Genomic DNA, 22,107 nt, shown 5'->3' on the forward strand with positions numbered 1-22,107 from the left:
AAATTGGACAATTTAATATAATATTATAAAAAAATAAATGTAATTATAAAATCCATTGCAATTATTTAATAAAATGTGCTCTACAAGAAATAATTGTATGGTAAATGCAGAAAAATACTTAGTTTTAAAAAAAACTAACAATCCAATTATAGGATTTTCAACTAACTGTGAATTGTCTCTGATGCACGACTTATACACTCATACACACACAACTTAATTAAAAATATTTATCATTTTATTTAAATATTTCTTAGTTTATTTAATTCTATGATTCTAACTAAACCGCACGCACATACCGTATTTAATTCGTGCGGGTGTAGTAGTACTAGCGGCGATGATGAAAACCAGCGGCACTAACTAAACTAATGTAATTTCACAACTTACATAGAACAAATTTTGCTTGTACTGGTTACTGGTGACTGGTAGTCACGAGGCTTAACGTACCAGGTACCAAATCAGTCAGGCAATTGACTTTGAAACCCAGCCAGCCCTGAATTACATTTTTATACTTAAAATATTATTCATTTATTTAATTCCACCGCTCATATGTGACATCACAACATAGCAGACTACAACATTTTTGTGGGGGTGCAATTTTGAAAACTTTTTTTTGCAAATACTGTTTTTTTTAATCATTAAGAAACATGCCTAAGAAAAATATGACCTTAATTGGGTGAAATCTCAAGATACTGAGGGTGGCCTTGCTCTATGCCTCAACCCCTTAATCTTTTAATTTGAAAATTTAATGGCATAAATGCCCCATATATTTTAGTAGTAATCTGACCAAGTTTTGGTCAAAAATCGGTTTGTAATTCTGGATATATAAGTTGATTTAGAGGCCAACACTGAACACACACACACACACATGTACATATGAACATTAACATCCGGAAAATTTCCATCTGATATTTTGCTTTTGTGGGTTCCTTAGGTGTTAAAACATCAAGATCTAGTGAAAACCGCATATGCCCAAATTGGACCGATCACAATACTTTACCTTCTACAACTATAGCGCTATCTAGATGGGAAAGTAACAATCATTTTGTAATATTGATCCTGTAAAAGAAAATCTGCTAATCATATTTTATATAAATTGGTGGGAATATTTTTTAAACGGTTTGGTAGTTTATTAAAAATTGCAATAGAAATATAATACGACCATTTCTTGTTATCAAAAATATTATTTTATACTGAAAGTACAGAGGTAATACAGATAGAGGTAAAATTCTAATTATTGGTTTGTAATGTGGATAGAGGTAATGTAGATCACTTTGTGAAATTAGTTATGAAAAAAATTAAATGGCTACCATTTTTGTTAGGTATGTTCTAGTCCAACGTTTTTCTACACAACAATTTTTGTTTTCAATTACATTTAAAATGATATGTCACAATCCTAACCTTTCAATTTAGAATTTTTGATTTTCCTCCTAGACACTTAGGGTATGGAGGGGTCTTAAGTGAAAAATAGATTATTTAGAGATAGCAGCGTTAGCTAAATTTCATTATTGTACGTTTAACATATTTTTTTTCTATAAAAAAGATGTACTTATCTTGTTTTATGCAAACTTTATTAAAATTAAGAAAAAACATTTTTTCCCAAAGCATTTAAAACTATAAATAATACTTTTATAATTTTTTTTTAAATTTACGTTAACAAGCGTTTAGCTTTTCTTTCTTCAGTCCATTCTCCCCTATTGAGTTTTTCTTTTTCCTATGTAAACCTTTAAATCAAAAATTCCCTCTCTGTATTCTTTTTGATCTAGACAGACATTTTCTATAATATTAAACTTTTTGAGCTCTTTTCATCTGTGACCTTTATAATTCCAGAGTTTATTGAAGATCTGTTTTTTTAGCCTTGATTGATTCATTCGAACCATGAGTCCATAGAATCTTAGTCGTCAGTCTCTTATTGTTAGTTTTTTTTCTGTCATTTGACTGGTTTGATGCAGCTCTCTAAGATTCTCTATCTAGTGCTAATCGTTTCATTTTGGTATACCCCCTACATCCTACATCCCTAACGATTTGTTTTACATATTCCAAACGTGGCCTACCTACACAATCTTTTCCTTCTACCTGATCCTCCAATATTAAAGCGACTGTTCCAGGATGCCTTAACATGTGGCCAATAAGTCTGTCTCTTCTTTTAACTATATTTTTCCAAATGCTTCTTTCTTCATCTATTTGCCACAACACCTCTTCATTTGTCGCTTTATCCACACGTCTGATTTTTAATATTCTCTTATAGCACCGCATTTCAAAAGCTTCTAATCTTTTCTTCTCAGATACTCCGACTGTCCAAGTTTCACTTCCATATAAAGCTCCAAACATATACTTTCAAAATCTTTTCCTGACATTTAAATTAATTTTTGATGTAAACAAAATTATGTTTCTGACTGAAGGCTCGTTTTGCTTGTGCTATTCGGCATTTTATATCGCTCCTGCTTCGTCCATCTTTAGTAATTCTACTTCCCAAATAACAAAATTCTTCTACCTCCGTAATCTTTTCTCCTCCTATTTTCACATTCAGTGGTCCAACTTTATTATTTCTATTACATTTCATTACTTTTGCTTTGTTCTTGTTTATTTTCATACGATAGTTCTTGCATAGGACTTCATCCTTGCCGTTCATTGTTTCTTCTAGATCCTTTTTACTTGGCTAGAATTACTACATCATCAGCAAATCATAGCATCTTTATCTTTTCAACTTGTACTGTTACTTCGAACCTAAATCGTTCCTTAACATCATTAACTGCTAGTTCTATGTAAAGATTAAAAAGTTATGGGGATAGGGAACATCCTTGTCGGACTCCCTTTTTTATTACGGCTTTTTTCTTATGTTCTTCGATTATAACTGTTGCTGTTTGGTTCTTGTAAATGTTAGCAATCGTTCTTCTATCTCTGTATTTGAACCCTAATTTTTTTAAAATGTTGAACATTTTATTCCAGTCTACGTTATCGAATGCCTTTTCTAGGTCTATAAACGCCAAGTATGTTGGTTTGTTTTTCTTTAATCTTCCTTCTACTATTAATCTGAGGCCTAAAATTGCTTCCCTTGTCCCTATACTTTTCCTGAAACCAAATTGGTCTTCTCCTAACACTTGTTTAGTTACATTGTTAGTTACAGGTCTTCAATTTTGTCATATCTCTTTATTTAATCTCAATATTTGACCTTCTTGGACCATAAATCCTTTTTAAAATTCTTTCTATCTTGACTAGATTTTTTATTCCAGTTATATTTATAGTTTCCATCCCGTCGAAGATGACTAGTCTTACAATTGTGCTATAATGCCTTAATTTTGCATTTATAGAAAGGTTCTTTTTATACATCTTTATTAAAATAAATAAATAAAATAAAAATAACATACCCAGGAATACCACCAGATTCAAGATGATTAGCAAGTGTAACATCATATGACCACACATCAAATTGCCATTTTCTTAGACCAAGTACCCCACACAGGACTGATCCAGAATGAATTCCGATACGCATGTTTAGATCAACCTGCAAAATTAAAAATATAAAATAAATATACACATATTTTTAATTTATAATATTTTTAAATATATGTTATTTGTTAAGCTTATAAGATTGAATTTACTAAATTAAACCATAAAAAATAAAATAAAAATAATCGAGTTCATACTAAATATTTTTAGAAAGATTCAGTAATGTCTAAATCAGTAGTTCACAAAATGGGCACTTGCTGGTAAAGTAGTAGTAAGCCAATACATATCTATATTAGTGATACTATCTACTGCAAATCAATGGTAATAGCTAACAAAAATATTTTTTTTTTTTTTGTAAAGAGTTGGTCAAAGGAATTGAAATTTTCTTTACAGTAATGAGATGACTGCAGTATATTTAAGCATGTCTATATATATGTACACAATGTATTATTATCATTAGCCGGCATGATGCAGTGAAGTAATATATAGCTGAGCAGTTATAGCAAGATACATGTAGAGCAGAGTAAATGTACGGCTGTAAATAGAAAGGAAAGTACCCCTTGTGAGAACGGCTCTGCTATACAATGTATATTCCCTGTAAATCATATTATAAAAATTATGATCATGTCAAAATTGTATATGACTTTTATTCTTCGTCAACCTAATTCTGTCCCATCCACTCATGTGAAAAAAAATCAGGGTTAGAAATTTTTAAGAAATATTCTCAGTTCAAAGAAACATCTAAGTGTAGCTTAAATGAGTGAAAAAAATCAAAAGGTCATTGTAAGCATGATAAATGGAAACTAAATGACCTGATTGTACTTAAAATTGGTGATAATTTTTTTCTGAATTACAATACACCAGCACATTCTTTGATCTTGTTTCAACGTTTTCGACAAAACAAAGAATCCTTGTAACATCCCTAATAGCATCCGATTTAGAATTACCCAACATTTGTTTTTTTTTTTTTTTTACTATTTCCTAAAAGAAAAAAGTTATAAAAGGGTTAAGATTTAAGGATTCATTGATCAAGAAGATGGCGATAAGGATTCTAACTACAGGGATTGAGAAGATTTTTAATAAAAAAAAAGTAAATAACAAAATTACAGGAGGCAAACTAAAGTGATGATTTAAACACTAATAAAAGTAGCATTTGGCTCATCACAAACAAAAATCAGTTGTAGCTCAACTTTCCCTTGAAATACATCACAATTTAATTTAATTATTCCAATCATTATTACATTTTGTTTACAAGAGAAATATCTTTTTGATTAGTTAAATATTGTAGCTCTATTCTTCTTGAGATTAATTTTTATCCATTTAACCCATATAAGATGCAAGCATTACACCATACTGAACAAGTTGGGTCAGGGATTTCAGTGGTTTAAATGTTTTTAAACTAAATTTAGTCTTTTGGGATTGCGTAAAAGAACAACTGTATACATTTCTTTTATAAGCCATCTACAGCCATGTATAACAATCATTATTTATGTTTTATTCTTCTCACTCTACTTCCTGATCTTAAATCCTCCCAATACTTCTTCATTTTAACTTGCTCTTCCCTTATCATCTCTGAGTACATCACTCCTCCTCATCTGTTAATATCCTGAAAATTTTCAAATTTTTTTGACTGTTTCTCAGGACTTATCTCTGCCTAGAATTGTTTGTTCTTCAGTGTCCATCTCTTCAGTATCCTTATTGGGTAGAACTAGCAGAAAGTAGTTTTAGTTAGCGTACCTCCATGAGTTTGATATAAAGATATAAGCATCTGAAGTAGTTGGGCCTTCATTTTTTCATGCATTTTCTATTTTTTCAACTTTTTTCTGTTTTATACAGTTCTTCTGAGAATCTAAGTCTGTACCGTCTCCTTTCATTCACTTTATGTCCCTGAATTGTTCTTAGTATTCTCTTCTCCACTTTTCAATCCTTTGAAAATGTCCAATGCCATTTTTAGATATTGGCATTCTATTACGTACAATACTTTTGATTTCATTACTGTGCAATAATGTCTTATATTTTTATTGTTATTCAAAAAACATAAGAAGTATACAATTTATTGATTTTAGATAACTGCTGATTATTTGGCAATTAATAATTTTTTTTAGTTTTTTAGTTATTTAATTACCTTTTTTTACAGGGCATTCATAAAGTTATGCAGCTCAAAATGGATACCGTTTTTAAATTTGTAAATTTGTTGCAAGTGTTGGACATTGAAAAATGGTGGGAGAACTCGTAATAAAGTTTGGTTGTAACCTATCATTAAATGAGTTGTGCTTAGTATTTGTTGTGAGCAACATCGGCTTTGCTCCACCAGCAGGCAGTTGCCCTCAGAGCTTAGTTTGTAAGTAACATGGATTCGCTCTGTCAGCAAGTGTATCATTTTGTACATTTACTATGTCTTAGTAAATAAAGTTTAGTGAATCTTATTATAAATTAAATATCATTTACCTTATATATTAAGTATTTACATTTTCATACCAGTCCAAGAGATTGTTCCAGCCCTAGCATTATCATATACAGTCTATCATCTCCAAATCAACATAAATTTTCTACCTAAATGGTATCATCCTATCAATCATTATAATACCATTTCTATGGCCCTCCAATTTCATTATTTCTTTAGTTCCTTATCCCACATCCTTTTTTGCTCCTATGGACTGCGTTATTTGGTTTCCTAATCCATCAGCAAGATGAGGCAGATATTTTAATGAGATTGTATAAATATTGTTTCCTGGCTTGAATCCAAAAAAAAACTGCTCGTGACAGCAAGATTGTACCATATATCATCCTGCCAATTCCATTAGATAAGGTCAAAACACATATGTTCTAATTCTGTGTCGCTAATTTTATTACAGGAACTTAAAAAGAAGTTTGTACATGGGAATATGGAAACTGAATTTTTTAGTCTATGAAAAATGCCATGCCTGACTGGGATTCAGACCCGGGTACCCCGAATGAAAAATCGAGATGCTAACACATCGCCACAGAGATTGACATTAATTTGAGATCGACATTAATTAATTACTCAGTCTTATTCTGAATGCCAAAATGTTCTTATGGCTAGTTTTCATAATATTGCAGAGCCAAATAAATAGAATATTTTTCATTCGTTGTTTATCATTGCTACATTATGGCAGTTTGCACAACATTCATCGGTCGCTTTTACTTTTTTCAGAAAAATCATTCAGAAAACTTTCTTGAAAAATTGGCTTTCTGGTTGTAGCTGTACACAAAGCAAAATGTACAACAAAAAAAATCAAGTTTTACCCATATGTTGCCTAGCTTGAAACCGTAGAAATAAACTGCCAGAAACAATTCTACACACCATATTGCCAATTTGACTTCATAGTTGTTACGTAAATTTATTGATGACTGCAGAATATTGTTTCCACAGTCTCCAGATCTCTCAGCATCAGATTTTTATTTACGTGATCACCTGGGCATTGCTTAAAGAGTAGTGTCAGTTTTCAATCGAAAATATAGCATCTCTAGAATCAGTGAGTAATTGTAAAGAAAATTATACTGAACATGAAGAAACAAGTTGATGCCTACATAAAAATTCAATCTGGACATTTTTAACATTTATTGTGATGTACAATTAAATTTCTCCTTTGATTAATTAAATATATCTAGCTTAACAATTAGGTGTATAATTTTATGAATATCTGCGTATACTTTTTTCTACAGTGTTTACCAATGATTTTTATTTAATAATCAAAATGAAACCTATGTTTAGATTTTAAGTAAATTTTTTGTAAATGGTTTTTGAGCGTAATATAATTTTTCAATTTATTTAAATATCTTTTCAGCATATATCAACTTTATATATTTGAATATTTCTACAAAATACAAAAAAATAACAAAAAAAACCAAAAATATAAATATAATATTTAACTTACATTCAATTTATCTCTAACATCATGGATAGCAGTAATCATATGAAGACCCATTTCAACACAGCAATGAGCATGATCTGTACGTCTTTTAGGAAGACCAGAAACACAATAATAACAATCACCTAACAATTTGATACGTAAACAATGATTTTCCTATATAAAAAATCAGAAATGTAACAGATTAATTAAGTGAATAAAATCAAAATAATAATTAATTGTACTATCTCTTCAATACTTTTAATGGAAAAAGTTATTTACAATTACAAACAAATATATCTTTTTAATTTATAAATTAAATAAAAAAGAGATATATATTCTATTCTAAATGCTGGGGAACTGCCCCAGCATATACCAAGATGAATCAAGGAAACTGTGGTAAAGCATTGATAAGAGCATGTACATGTACAATGGGATGTATAAAATTTAGGTTTTTTATTTTTTAATTAGCATTATTTAAGGATTAATAAAAATATATTAATTAATTTAAAAAAAGTGAGCGTAGCCCTGATGGGCAAGAAAAAACATAAAATTTAAGATTTATTAATGATTCAGAAATCCCGACTGTAGACCTTTATGGTTGAGATGCCTCCAGTAATGACCTAAACCACTGATATGAAAATAAACAAACTTGAATAATATTTATATTAAAAAACAGTAATTATCTTTATCATACTATGAAATTTGAAAAAAATTAAATTGAATAAATAGAAAAATGAAAAAAAAAATTAATCTACATAGAATTTATAAAGACAATGGAATTTGAATATTGAAAATCAGTTAAGTGATAAATTTAAGTCTGAACATTTTTTAAATTAAAATAAAAACTTAATTGTAACTACTCTATACAAAATTTTGTTCCAGGCAAGAAAAAGTGTTTTCTATATGCTCCTCCTTGAATTCAAAAATGTTAACAGAATTTTTTTATCACCCTTAATTTTCAAGTTACACCCTGTTCAGTTTTATAAATGTTATAGAAATTATGCAATTATAATACATAAATGAAAAGAAAAATTGTGTTAAACATTTAAAAATGATTAGTTGTTATGAAAAAGGTCTGCAATGACATAAAACAATACGATTCGTCATAAATGCTGGACGAGCAATTCTAAAATGAGTCAGAAGATAGCTTTCTTACAGGCTTAGTCATTATGGTTTGTCAAAATGATGTCACAAGCAACATCTTTTTTGATTATAATGTCTGAGTTACTGGTTCAAACCATGGCCAGTCTGCATTCAATGTTCACTGTATTGACATCTCTACATCTTTCGTGTGTGTGTGTGCTGATGTAATATAGTGAATGTAAACATTTTTGAGCTACGACATATTCTAAATTTACATTTCATCTTTTGAATTCAAGGCGTGTAGTGAATATTTTTTGTATTTTGTGTGATTTTGCAAAATGCCTAGAAACTGTCTAAAACCTCCTTGAACAGTTTTTACGACATTTGTGGTGAGGTAACATTTATATTTCAGAAATATAGTTTTACTCCTCTCATCAAAAAATGTCATGAGCCTTATTTTGGCTGCAAAGCTGGTGACTAAGACAAACATTGGGCCCTTCACACTGCGATACTTGCATCAGACTCCTTATATGCTGGTCAAATAGTTCTCAGCACATGAACTTTGCCGATTCAATGATTTGGCGGGAACCAAAAGATCACTAATTGTTACTTTTGTCTGACTAATATTGCGAGCATTAATTCAAAATCAAGGCACGCTATTTCATACCCTAATTTACCATCTGCCATGAGGCCTGTGGCTCAAACCACCAGAAACTATCATACTTAGCGATGATTAAGATTTGACAGACGATTATGATGATGTAAGGGTTGATCCAAACTATGAAGCTTCATGTTCATCCGGTGAACCACATTTACTAACACAAGGGGACCTGAGTTTATCAAAAAAGGAGGCAGAACTTTTAGGCTCATAATTAAAAGTTTGGAACCTCCTCCACTATGAAACAAAAGTATGTTAAGAAACCATACATCCGAAAATTACAAAGAAATAGTGGATGATATTTTAAAATCTTATAAAATCATGGGATTCAATGCGTCACTGAAGATTAAATTCTTGGACTTGCACTTGGATTTTTTCCCACCAAATCTAGGAACAGTTAGCCATGAAAATGGTATACAGTTCCATCAGGATATTTTACATATGAAAAAGTGGTATCCAGGAAAGTGGGGTCTGAGTATGCTAGCTGACTATTTTAGAACCCTAAAGAAAGATGTTCATGGTGTAAAATATCATACAAAATCAAATTACTACTTTTTAGGTTAGATTATATATATACCAAGAATGCATTTTAAATACATAATGTTGTAAAATTAAAATTTTTCTCTAAAAATCTTTACGTAATGGATCAATTCTGAACTTTATTTGAATTCAGCATAAAAAATATTATTAGATTCACCCATTTTCACTTCTGAGACAAAAAATAAATCAAATTTTGAATAGATAAGATGCTAAATTATATGCATTGGAAGGTAATTAAACGAATCAATCTCTTTCTTTCTCCCTCCAATACAAAACACAGACTTAAAAAAAAAAGAGGAAATTCAGTTGCATAATGGACAAGCATAAAATTTTATAAGAGAACTTGAATTTTCAAAATTGGTCCGTGGGTTCAGAAGTTATAGTCATTTAAAAATTTTAATAGAAATAAAAATCTATTCAATCTAATTTTTATTGAAGCAAAAGGCAATATTTTTTTATTATTAAACTCTAATATTTATTTTTGTTTTTATGAAGATTAAAATATTATTGAAATAAAATAAAAATGAAAATACAATTATTAAAAACGATGAAGGAAACTTAAATAAACAATTATTTATTAAACTCGCAGAACAAAAGAGCCTCACAGGTACCTACAATTGAAGAAAGAATTACAGAACGTAGGATTCTAAGAACAGGAAATGAAAAGCTATTTAAACAAAACTATATATTTTCCAGTTATAACCCGTTCTTCAACTGAAATGTTTGATACATTCTTGTAAAAAAATACAATTTTTAAGGAAAAATCTTTTATTTTTCAATACATCTATGTTCAATTCTGTAGCATTTTAATGATGTCCAAGTATTTTTAATCTCATTATTATAGTATGACTTATCCAAGTCTTCAAAATACACAATTACTTGATTATTTCTCGTAAATCTCATTCCAGTGTGATATTTGTTCATATTTTGAAATAGATAATAGGATGAAGGTACGAAGTCTGGTAAGTAGTGAAAGAGGATTCAAAAGAATTTTTTAGCATAATTTAAACAATTTTCTTTTATAATAAATACATTTTCTATGAAAGAGAACTTTTTTTTATCAAATGTGGTAATTTTTTCTAAATTTATGAAAATATAAAAAGGTAAATGAATTAAAGTAATGCAGGAAGGATTTTTTTTTTTGCTTGATGATATCACCACATAAGCTTGAAACTTCTGAATGGGATATAGAAATGGAATTTTGTAGTGTATGAAAAATGCTGTGCCTGACTGGAATTGATCCCAGGACCTCCAGATAAAAGGCCAAGATGCTATCACTCTGCCACGAAGATCAGTGATGTAAGAATAGAAAAGAAACCAGAAGAAATGATATCTACGTGACATACAGTTAGCCTAATCGCAAAAAACGAGGGAAAGCCAGCCAAAATAAGGTACTGCAATAAAAAATTTATTTTAGTTCAGATAAATAAAATTATTAAAATTACAATATATAAGATAACCATAAAATAATGATGGGGCTTCAAACATAATCAAGTCATAATTTTAAGAAAAACCAAGGCAAAGACATGAAGTATACATCTAAATAAAGAAAAGTTCTGTAAGTTTTTGATGTTTAAACAAAGTTTTAGTATCGGTGCACAGAAACTGTGTTACAAGGCTGGAAGCCAAACAGCTTGTTAGTTACTATGATTATGGAACAGAGAAAGATTCAATGCATTTTGTGACTCATTAAGTTTACAATTTAATGACTCCTGATATTACCTGTATAAATCTTTATACAAGCATGTTCATATACTAAATTATGTTCAAATCATTGACACTGTTTCGTCTATAACAACTGACACGTATGGTAAGAAGAAGAATATTGCCAAGTTGAATGTTTACAAGTTTAATTAAAGGGGTGTATATTGAATTCCATTGAACAGATAAGATTTTTGGAGAGATTCTCTGTATTCTGACATATATTTCATGTTTCTGTCATGCCTTCTTTTAAAATTACGAGTATTTTGAATTCCACCATTATTTTACTGACACACTGGGTATATCTGACGATTTATACTTAGATTTTTGTAATCCATTAATCATGATAAAAAGATAAATTACAACTTTTTAAATTTTGTAGATTTATCAAACAAATTAAACATATTTCTTTTATAACTTATAGGTGAATGACAGCTAAACATGGGTGATGGCAACAAAATACACGTTTAAAAAAGGAACAAATTGAGAGAAGCAACTATATGTAAGTGTGGCATTATTATATTCTCAATATTTAAAGGGTTAATGTAATTTATATTTTCACTTCCTTGTACTTGTACAAGAAACTAAAAATATAAACATTTGAATGAACATTCTTATATAAATTTTAAACATTGAGAACATAATAACGACACACCTACACATTTATTTGCGTCCCTTAAATTGTTCCTTTTTTGAACATTTATTTTGTACAAGTACAAGGAAGTATTGTAATTGTGAAAGCGTTTCTGATTTCAACAAAAATATCTATTTTGACAATCTGTGAATCTCCATTTTGACTAGTTTCGGCATAACATCTGTACGTATCTTGCATAACTCAGAAACAATTATCCTAGAATGTTGAAATTTTGGATTTAGGACTGTTGTAACTTCTAGTTGTGCACCTCCCCTTTTGATTACAATCGACTGAATCAAAAGTGTCCAAAAAAGCCCAAAATCAAAAAAAGATTTGGATTTTGGACTTTTTCTTAACTGCAGTAATAAGCCCTTATTGAGAGCTTTTCAACGATAAATCATAAGTGGTACTTATTTTCATTGTTTTCAGAGTTATAGCCCAATAAAATTTTAATTAATGAAATATTTGGATCTTATAAGGGGAAGGTACATCGGTTTGAATACGACTTCATCCCCTTTTTTAATTTAAATATATTGATTTATTAATAATTATGAATCTGTGATTGTAAAAAAAAATACAATAAATAATAATTCAATAAGAAAAAATAAATAAAAAAATGTGTAATAAAAAATATACGTAATGTAATAGGAATACAAGGAAGTTATGTGATATCCACAACAGATAATTTTATAAAAAAAAAAATAGGTTAGCTATAAGCTCATAACATATTTTTTTTATATGTCTACAATCCAGAATCATAGTTCAATGAAGTATTTGTTAAAATATCATCTGGTTTCACTGAAAGATTTATTCAGTGTAAACATCAATGGAAATGCTTGAATGTTTGAAATCCTTCAATACATATGAAAACAACAGATTTTCCTGTGTACTACTACATTGTATTATAAAAGTTAAATTAACAAGACTAACTAAACACAAAGTTAATAAATATTTGTTTTAAAATTCTATTAGTTTACCTTTCCGGCTAAATATTTATAAAGTGTGACAATACATTGCATACTATTCAGGAAAGCATGCTTATCGGGTCAAATTTTACACATCAGGATTTTCTGCAGATCTTGATGACTTATGAGCAGCTATGGGGGAAGCTCCTTGTCCCCTTGTTGGCTCCGTGATTCGCCTACGACCTGAGCTCTGAGAGTCCAGGTTCTGGCTAAACGGGTCAGCTACTTTTTGTGTAAGGGACATCAATGACATTTAATTTTTGTAAAAAGGACAGAAAGATATTGAAAATTTTACTCAAAGGTTGTTTAATTTTTTTTTATATAGTTTAATAAAACTAGCGAAAGAAGAGTGGATTAAAGAAAAGTGTTCAGAAGTGGAAAGAGAAATGAACATTGGTAAAATAAACGGAGCATACAGGAAAGTTAAGGAAAATTTTGGTGTACATAAACTAAAATCTAATAATGTGTTAAACAAAGATGGTACACCGAATTATAATAAGAAAGGCAAAATCGATAGGTGGGTGGAATAAATTGAAGAGTTATACGGAGGAAATGAATTAGAAAATGGTGTTATAGAGGAAGAAGAGGAAGTTGTAGAGGATGAAATGGGAGAAACAATACTGAGATCTGAATTTAAGAGAGCATTAAAAGATTTGAATGGCAGAAAGGCTCCTGGAATAGAATGAATACCTGTAGAATTACTGCGCAGTGCAGGTGAGGAAGCGATTGATAGATTATACAAACTGGTGTGTAATATTTATGAAAATGGGGAATTTCCATCAGACTTCAAAAAAAGTGTTATAGTTATGATACCAAAGAAAGCAGGGGCAGATAAATGTGAAGAATACAGAATAATTAGCTTAACTAGTCATGCATCAAAAATATTAACTAGAATTCTATACAGAAGAATTGAGAGGAGAGTGGAAGAAGTGTTAGGAGAAGACCAATTTGGTTTCAGGAAAAGTATAGGGACAAGGGAAGTAATTTTAGGCTCAGATTAATAATAGAACGAAGATTAAAGAAAAACAAACCGACATACTTGGCATTTATAGACCTAGAAAAGGCATTTGATAACGTAGACTGGAATAAAATGTTCAGCATTTTAAAAAAATTAGGGTTCAAATACAAAGATAGAAGAACAATTGCTAACATTTACAGGAACAAAACAGCAACAGTAATAATCGAAGAACATAAGAAAGAAGCCGTAATAAGAAAGGGAGTCCAACAAGGATGTTCTCTATCCCCGTTACTTTTTAATCTTTACATGGAACTAGCAGTTAATGATGTTAAAGAACAATTTAGAATCGGAGTAACAGTACAAAGTGAAAAGATAAAGATGCTACGATTTGCAGAAGAAATAGTAATTCTAGCTGAAAGTAAAAGGGATTTAGAAGAAACGATGAACGGCAAGGATGAAGTCCTATGCAAGAACTATCGCATGAAAATAAACAAGAACAAAGCAAAAGCAATGAAATGTAATAGAAATAACAAAGATGGACCGCTGAATGTGAAAATAGGAGGAGAAAAGATTACGGAGGTAGAAGAATTTTATTATTTGGGAAGTAGAATTACTAAAGATGAACGAAGCAAGAACAATATAAAATGCCGAATAGCACAGGCGAAACGAGCCTTCAGTCAGAAATATAATTTGTTTACATCAAAAATTAATTTAAACATCAGGAAAAAATTTTTCAAAGTATATGTTTGGAGAGTCGTTTTATATGGAAGTGAAACTTGGACAGTCGGAGTATCTGAGAAGAAAAGATTTGAAGCTTTTGACATGCGGTGCTATAGGAGAATGTTAAAAATCAGACGGGTGGATAAAGCGACAAAGGAAGAGGTGTTACAGCAAATAGATGAGGAAAGAAGCATTTGGAAAAATATAGCTAAACAAAGAGACAGATTTATAGGCCACATATTAAGGTATTCTGGAATAGTCGCTTTAATATTGGAAGGAGAGGTAGAAGGAAAATATTGTGTAGGCAGGCCACGTTTGGAATATGTAAAACAAATTGTTAGGGATGTAGGATGCAGGGGGTTTACCGAAATCAAATGACTAACACTAGATAGGGAATCTTGAAGAGCTGCATCAAACCAGTCAAATGACTGAAGACAAAAAAAAAGTTTAATGCATCATAAGTAACTAAGATACTTTTTAATGATGTTTGGTCTAATCGAAACCTTCAGATAAATGGGTAGCTGGTAATAAAAACTTTTTTCCTTTTGTCGTATACTCAGTCACCTCATTCTTGTACTAATTTGATGTAATAATTCTAACAGAATACGTTGGTCTGTTTTTTATTTATTTCTGTAGACCAAATGGAACAATTCAGATGAAATTCAGCATGATTTCTGTATAAGAAGAATTGATAGTGTTTAATTTTGGTGATTGCAATCTGCGAAAGAGCACTGAGGAATAGGATCATGTAATCTTAAAATTTACTCAGATGTAGGTAAAATTTTTTACATAATTTAATAATGAGCCTTAGGTCACTAAAATACTTTCTGACAGTGTTTGGTCTTATTCAAATCTCCCATAAAGGGGTAAGAGCAATAAAAACCCCTTTATGACCTCAAAGTCACATTCTACATTAATTAGATGATTCCACAATAAAGTTTGTCCCTTTGGTTATTTATTTGGGGGATTTGATTCAGAAATAGGGGATAATATGCCAAATTTTTGTCCTTTTTCTTTAGTATTATTTTGCTTGATATTTTCAGGATTCATTATTCAACTTTTTTGAAATTTGTATGATGACTTCTGAATATAGGACATTGATGTTGTTTATTTTTTTGTTGTAATCAGTAAAGAGGTTAGGGAAGGTAGGTCATCTGGGGTCCAGAATTTTAATCGATGAGTAAAATTCATGAATGATTGGTACTTATGGTTCATGTTATGTCCCGTTGGATCCTAAACTAAAAAATCAAAAACCTTTTTTAAAATTATTTTATGTATCGCAAAAATGTCCTTATTTATAAGCTAAAATAGGTACATATTTAAAAAAAGTTACACATTGTATTTTGATGACAACATTTAAGGGCAGAAGGGAGGTAATCTATACTTAGGACCGATTAAATTCGTTGTTAAAAGTTCGTAATACAATTGTGAAATTTTGAACAGTTATGAAATTAACTTTTTTAATTTTTATTTTTTTTTGTTTAACCTCCAGGACCACCATTAGGAATTGCTTCAGAGGATGAGATGAATGATTTGTAGCATAAGTGAAAATGCTATCCCCGACTGGGATTTGAACCCAGGACTTCCGGATAAAAGTCCGAGACATTACCACTCGCACCACAGAGGCCGGCACAGAGAATGAACCGGATGTCAAAACCTAACGTTTTTAAAGTTTTTGAGTCAAACAAATACTAGATGGGTAATTTATACACAGGTATTCTAGATGTTTTGGTGGAATTTAAGGGGCCGATTCAAAACATTAAACAAAAATGAGAACAAACGTCATATTTTGTTCACCGCTGTTTTGTGTTTTAATTTCCCACTTGAAAGCGGTATACCAGAGCTAATCGGTCCAATTTGGGCATATGCAGTTTTTACGTTTTGACACCTCATGAAACCAAAAAACCAGATAGAAATTTTCCAAATGTTAATATTCGTACGTACGTGTATGTACGTTTAGTGTCAACCTCTAAATCAACTTATATCTCCAGAACTACTGGGCCGATTTTAACCATACTTGGTCAGATTCCTTCTATATATGGGTCGTTGATGTAATTAAATTTTCAAATTAAACGATCAAATGTGTGAGGCTATACGGCATCTATGTTTTATATGAACTTTCTACTTTATTTTCACTACCAGAACGCGTCCTAGGAGTTTGTTACATTGTTTGTGGAATACTCTACAAATTTATACTTTAATTTGTTTATTTAAACGATTACTTCAGAGTATAAAGACGAATGCAATTTTTCCAGCATGTAAAAATGTCATTCCTGACCGGGATTCAAACTCTAGACTACCGAATGAAAGGCCGAGACTTTAATACACGCGCCACAAATGTCGGCATAATTTACTTTTTTATAGTTTTTTTTTTTTTTTAGTTTCCCGTCTAGATATCGCTATAGTAGAGCTGTAGCTTTAGAAGGGAAAATATTGTAATCGGTCCGATTTGCGCATACGGATATTAACGTTTTGAAACCTTAAAAATCCAAAAAAATCGGATTGAAATTTTCCGGATATTAATATTCGTATGTACTTGTTTTGGTGTCGGCCTTTAAATCACGTAGAAATACCGGACCGATTTTGACCAAACCTTATCAGATTACTTCTATATACGGGACAATGATGCTTCGACTTAAAAAGTCAAGAGGGTGAGGCTGTAGAGCAAGGGCACCCTCAATATCTCGAGATTTCGCCTAATTACGGTCATATTTTTCTTATGTACATTTGTTAACGATTAAAAAATAACAATATTTACAAAATCGCATCCCCAGCCCAAAAAATGCTGTTGTAGTCGTCCGCTATGTCGTGACGTCACAGGTGATCGGTAGAGTTAAATACACGAATTAAAGTGTAAAACAGTATAACTCGATCTGGTTGGGTCACGAACTCGATCGTCTGGTTCAGCGGATACCAGGTGCGTTAAGTCTCGCGGCTACAGCAGATCCCGACCGTAAAAGCGAAATTTGTTCTATGTAAGTTTTGAAATTACATTATTTTAATTAGTACCGCCACACCCGTGCGAATTAAATACGGTATGCGCGCGCGTTTTAGTTAGAATCATTGAATTAAACGAAAAAAATAATATATTAAAATAAAATGATAAATGTTTTAAATGAAGCTGTGCGTGTAAGCCGTGCATCAGAAACAACCCACAGTTATAGGACTTTACCGTCACGCGGCTTTAGTGTTGTCAGATTATTATTTTTTTTTTCAATAAAGATTTTTGTATCTTAAGAACAGATTGAGTTATTTTAATGAAATTTGATAAACGTGTATTCTACAATATCTTACTAAATTTAAATAGAATAAATTACGATACAAGTAGAAATTAAAAAAAGTTTTTTGTACTTACAGCAGCCAATTTATCAAATTTGGCAAAAAGATCATTTAATACTCTAACTAATTCTTGAGCACTGCATTGGCTAGCCCACGCTGAAACCCATAAAAAATTGTATTAAATTACTAAAAAACAAAGAAATTATCACAATAGTAGTGTTAAATATTAAGAAACAAATGCTTTCATATTTTATGATGGAGTACATATGAACGATCTGCTTCAACAGCTTAGTATAGTAGTAAGACCGGATATATGTATGGTATGTAATAATCGATATATAAGGAACTCGGGGAACTAATTCTTGACTCCCGAAACTGTGCGGCAGACATAAATATGAATTCAGCATATATGAGTAATATTCAGTAGTTACGGCTTGCGGCATTCTGTCACTCCCACGTGCAAGTACAATTCTTGCTTTTAGTGATTCCCAAACTGTGCGCCGCGCCACCCCCCCCCCCCAAACCGTGGAGCTGCGGCGTCTTCACAGGGGTGCCGCGAAATATTGTAAAAGCGTCATAATTAATTGAACCGAGACATTTATAATTATTAATTTAATTTTAATAAAGTAAAAAAATAATGAAGATACACGAGTTCTATTACTTACGAGTAGTCGTACTTTTATTTATGGCAGGGCGTCATGAAACAATTTTAATTGAAAAAGGGCGCAGCGACTCGGAAAAGTTTGGGAACCACTGCTTCAGCTATCACTTTTCTGGCGCCTTCGCATGCCGATGATAAGCAATTAAAAAATTTTGTTGATTTTTTGTTATCGATGTTTAATAACGTTAACACCGTTTGTAATACTTCACAACAGTTTAGTGAAAGAAATTAGTTCAGTGTATGTTGTCGTGTTACTCTAAACGGTATGGTATACTTAACAGTTTTTATTCACTGTTACTTTCATTAATTTTAGTTTACTCTGTATTTTTGTGCCGATCGGGTTTTAACAACGAATAATTAAGTTGTGATATATAAACCCGGAAAACCCTTCAGCAGCTCCGAAAAAAAAAATAATCTGCAACGTACATACGAGGTGTGTGAGAAAAGTAATGAGACTGACTTTTCACTTACCAAAGTTTTTATTTTTTTCAAACAACAATAGTTCCCTAGCTACACCGGAGAAGTCGTTGTTCCCACTGCTGGTAGCAGCGCTGGAAGGCTTCAACCGGTAGGGCTTTTAACCGGTCGGTCACACACTTTTGAATGTTTTCCAGAGTTCCAAAATGACGTCCTTTTAAGACGCGTTTCAATTTCGGGAAAAGGAAAAGTCACAAGGATTCAAATCATGTGAACAGGGAGGATCGAGGAACCGTAGAAATGCGTTGTGAGGTCAAACATTTCCTGATGGAAATGGCCGTGTGACACGGGGCATTGTCACGACGAAGCATCCGCTTGTCTGCAATGTCTGGTCTCACGCGGATCACTCTTTTCCTGAGCCTTTCAGAACACCTTTGTAAAACACTTGGTTGACGGTTTGTCCTGGAGGAACAAATTCTGTATGCACGATACCCCTACTGTCAAAAAAGCAAATCGGCACGGGTTTGATCTTCGATTTGCTCATTCGACATTTTTTCGGTCGAGGAGATGACGGAGTGTTCCACTCTTGGCTTTGCCGTTTTGTTTCAGGATCGTAAGCAAATATCCAGGATCGATCACCTGTGGTCATACGATTGAAGAATTCATGGTCGTTGTCAATCCTCTCAAGATCAACGCACACGTTTCTTCGATTGTCCTTCTGTTCCGTTGTGAGGTTTTTCGGCACCGATTTCTCATGTCCAAATCGTCTGTCAAAATTTGATGTTCGGTGAAAGCGTTAAAATTGAACCGTTCACTCATCATCCTTATTGTTAAATGACGGTCTGATCTCACAAGAACCCTCACACGCTCAACGTTTTCGTCATATTTTTAAGTTGAAGGTCTCCCTGAGCGAGGTTGATCTTCAACGTGTTCTCGGCCTTCCAAAAATGATTTGTCCCGGCGGAAAACTTGCGCTCTTGATAAGCGATGTTCCCCGTAGGCCTGTTTCAACTTTTCAAAGGTCTCACTCGCGGATTCCGCAAGTTTAACACAAAACTTGATCGAACAACGTCGCACTAAATTCAGATGCTCCATTTTCGTAACACACAACAAAAACACAACTTGACTGATGGCGCTGTCAAAATGATGGCGGAAGGAGTTGAAACTCGTACTGAGCATGTGGAAGGGACGGACAAACCGGTCTAGCACTGACCGACAGACACAGCGTTGCCAGATCGCTCCCAGTGTTACTCATTACTTTTCTCACACACCTCGTATAACCTTAAAACAAGATAACCCCGAAACTGCAGTCAGTGACATTCCTCGGAAACAAATAGTGCAACAGGCGTTAACGAAAGAACACGGTAAACATTTTAGCCCTAAAAAGACTCGAAAGCGTGTAAAAAACGATCGAAAACGATTTTACTAAAATCTTTATCAGAAAAAATATTCTTTCGTTTATTTTAATAACGAGCTTCCTAATTTGAACTAAACATTAAAAGCCGTGAATACCGATTCTGAACTGTCGAGTTTTATAGAAGATTATTACATCGTGTTTAAATATTCCTTATCTCACGATATAAGGAATATTTAAGATAAATTAAGTAATTTTGTGAGGAGGGTAAGACATATTGATTATTTAAATGAAATTTGGGTTAATGGAGACATGTACGGGAAAATATATGGGTGGATAAAGAAATAAAGAGCGCAAAAGACGTTTTTATGAAAGATTTACCGACATTTCCATGTCGGTAAATCTAAGGTTAACGATAACCTAAGTAATCTAAGGTTAACATATTAATATAAGGTTAACGATTAACAATAACGCACGTTGGAAGTGAAAGTGGTTTTTTGAACCGTGATTTATGGGTATTCCTCATCTTCCCAATATCTGGATGAAATTATTGGTAACAATTTTATTTAATTTCTTAAGCATTTGGCACCGGTGATATTAATATAATTTGTAAAAAATAATATTTCCATTTACAAAAAATTTTTAATCTATCTGAGCGCTTTCGGAGTTACTTCTCCATCATCAGGGATTATTTGAAGTTATGGATTTAATATTCATGTACATAATTTTTGACGTATAATTAAACTGAAGTTAAAATTGTTACGTTCATAATAGTCGATTATCAATTAATAAAATAAGTTATGTAATGTCATGTCCGTAAGATTTTTACGACTATTATGAGATATGAAATGAAATAGTACCAACCTATTAATTAATAATTATTGTATAATTTGTTATCAAATTTAACTCTTTCGTTCATTAATTTGTTATTAAATAAAATAAATATTATTTAAAATATAATTAAATATTTGAAATCTTTTCAAATATTCTAGTTTTATGATAAATTTTAGCGTATTCTAATATTTTAATAAATTCGTTAGGGTTATAATTATGTCCAGTTTCTAAAATGTGTTTAGCAAAATTAGATGTTTCTTATTTTTAATTATACAATTAATATGTTCTTTAATTTTTATGGACAATGAACGATTTGTCATTCTGATAAATTTTAGATCGCAGTTTTCGCAGTTGAGAATAAACACACCTTATTTTTCAACATTATAATTATTATCTTGATTCTTTGTTATGGGTCTTCATTATTTATTATTTGTTGTATACGCTGTTTTTAATTTAAAAGTTTTAAATATTTTATTAAATTTATCATAGTTTATATTGTATTGAATTTTAACGCATTCATTTATTACATTGTTATTCGTTAGTTTTATTTCGTCCTCTATGCATATTTTATTATGTAGATTTCATAAGAAAGCTACATATTGTAACGGGTACCATGATTCGACTTCCGGAAAATTTCGACATATCTTCTCGTTTCATATCTCCTACACCCCAAAACTACTGTCAGCTCAAAAGTTTTTACTAATATATATATATAAAATATATTAGTTGAACTAGTCATGCATCAAAAATCTTAACTAGAATTCTATACAGAAGAATTGAGAGGAGAGTGGAAGAAGTGTTAGGAGAAGACCGATTTGGTTTCAGGAAAAGTATAGGGACAAGGGAAGCAATTTTAGCCCTCAGATTAATAGTAGAAGGAAGATTAAAGAAAAACAAACCGACATACTTGCCATTTATAGACCTAGAAAAGGCTTTCGATAACGTAGACTGGAATAAAATGTTCAGCATTTTAAAAAAATT

The 22,107-nt window shown here is 31.4% G+C and overlaps 1 protein-coding gene across 3 annotated transcripts in view; it reads right to left on the reverse strand.

Moving 5' to 3' along the window:
- Nucleotides 1–22,107, reverse strand: part of Ac78C (adenylyl cyclase 78C) — a 686,763-nt gene that overhangs the window by 74,382 nt on the left and 590,274 nt on the right. For all 3 annotated transcript variants that reach the window (XR_012758616.1, XM_075380750.1, XM_075380751.1), the window contains exons 10-12: nt 17,937–18,016; nt 7,347–7,496; nt 3,366–3,502 (exon numbers count right to left, since the gene is read on the reverse strand). Coding sequence is in view for 2 of the 3 variants with exons in the window: in XM_075380750.1 (XP_075236865.1) it covers nt 3,366–3,502; nt 7,347–7,496; nt 17,937–18,016 (367 nt within the window). In the remaining variant the exon portion in view is untranslated. The remainder of the gene's footprint in view (nt 1–3,365; nt 3,503–7,346; nt 7,497–17,936; nt 18,017–22,107) is intronic.

Source organism: Lycorma delicatula, chromosome 12 (assembly GCF_047948215.1).
Source record: "Lycorma delicatula isolate Av1 chromosome 12, ASM4794821v1, whole genome shotgun sequence".
NCBI lineage: Eukaryota > Metazoa > Arthropoda > Insecta > Hemiptera > Fulgoridae > Lycorma > Lycorma delicatula.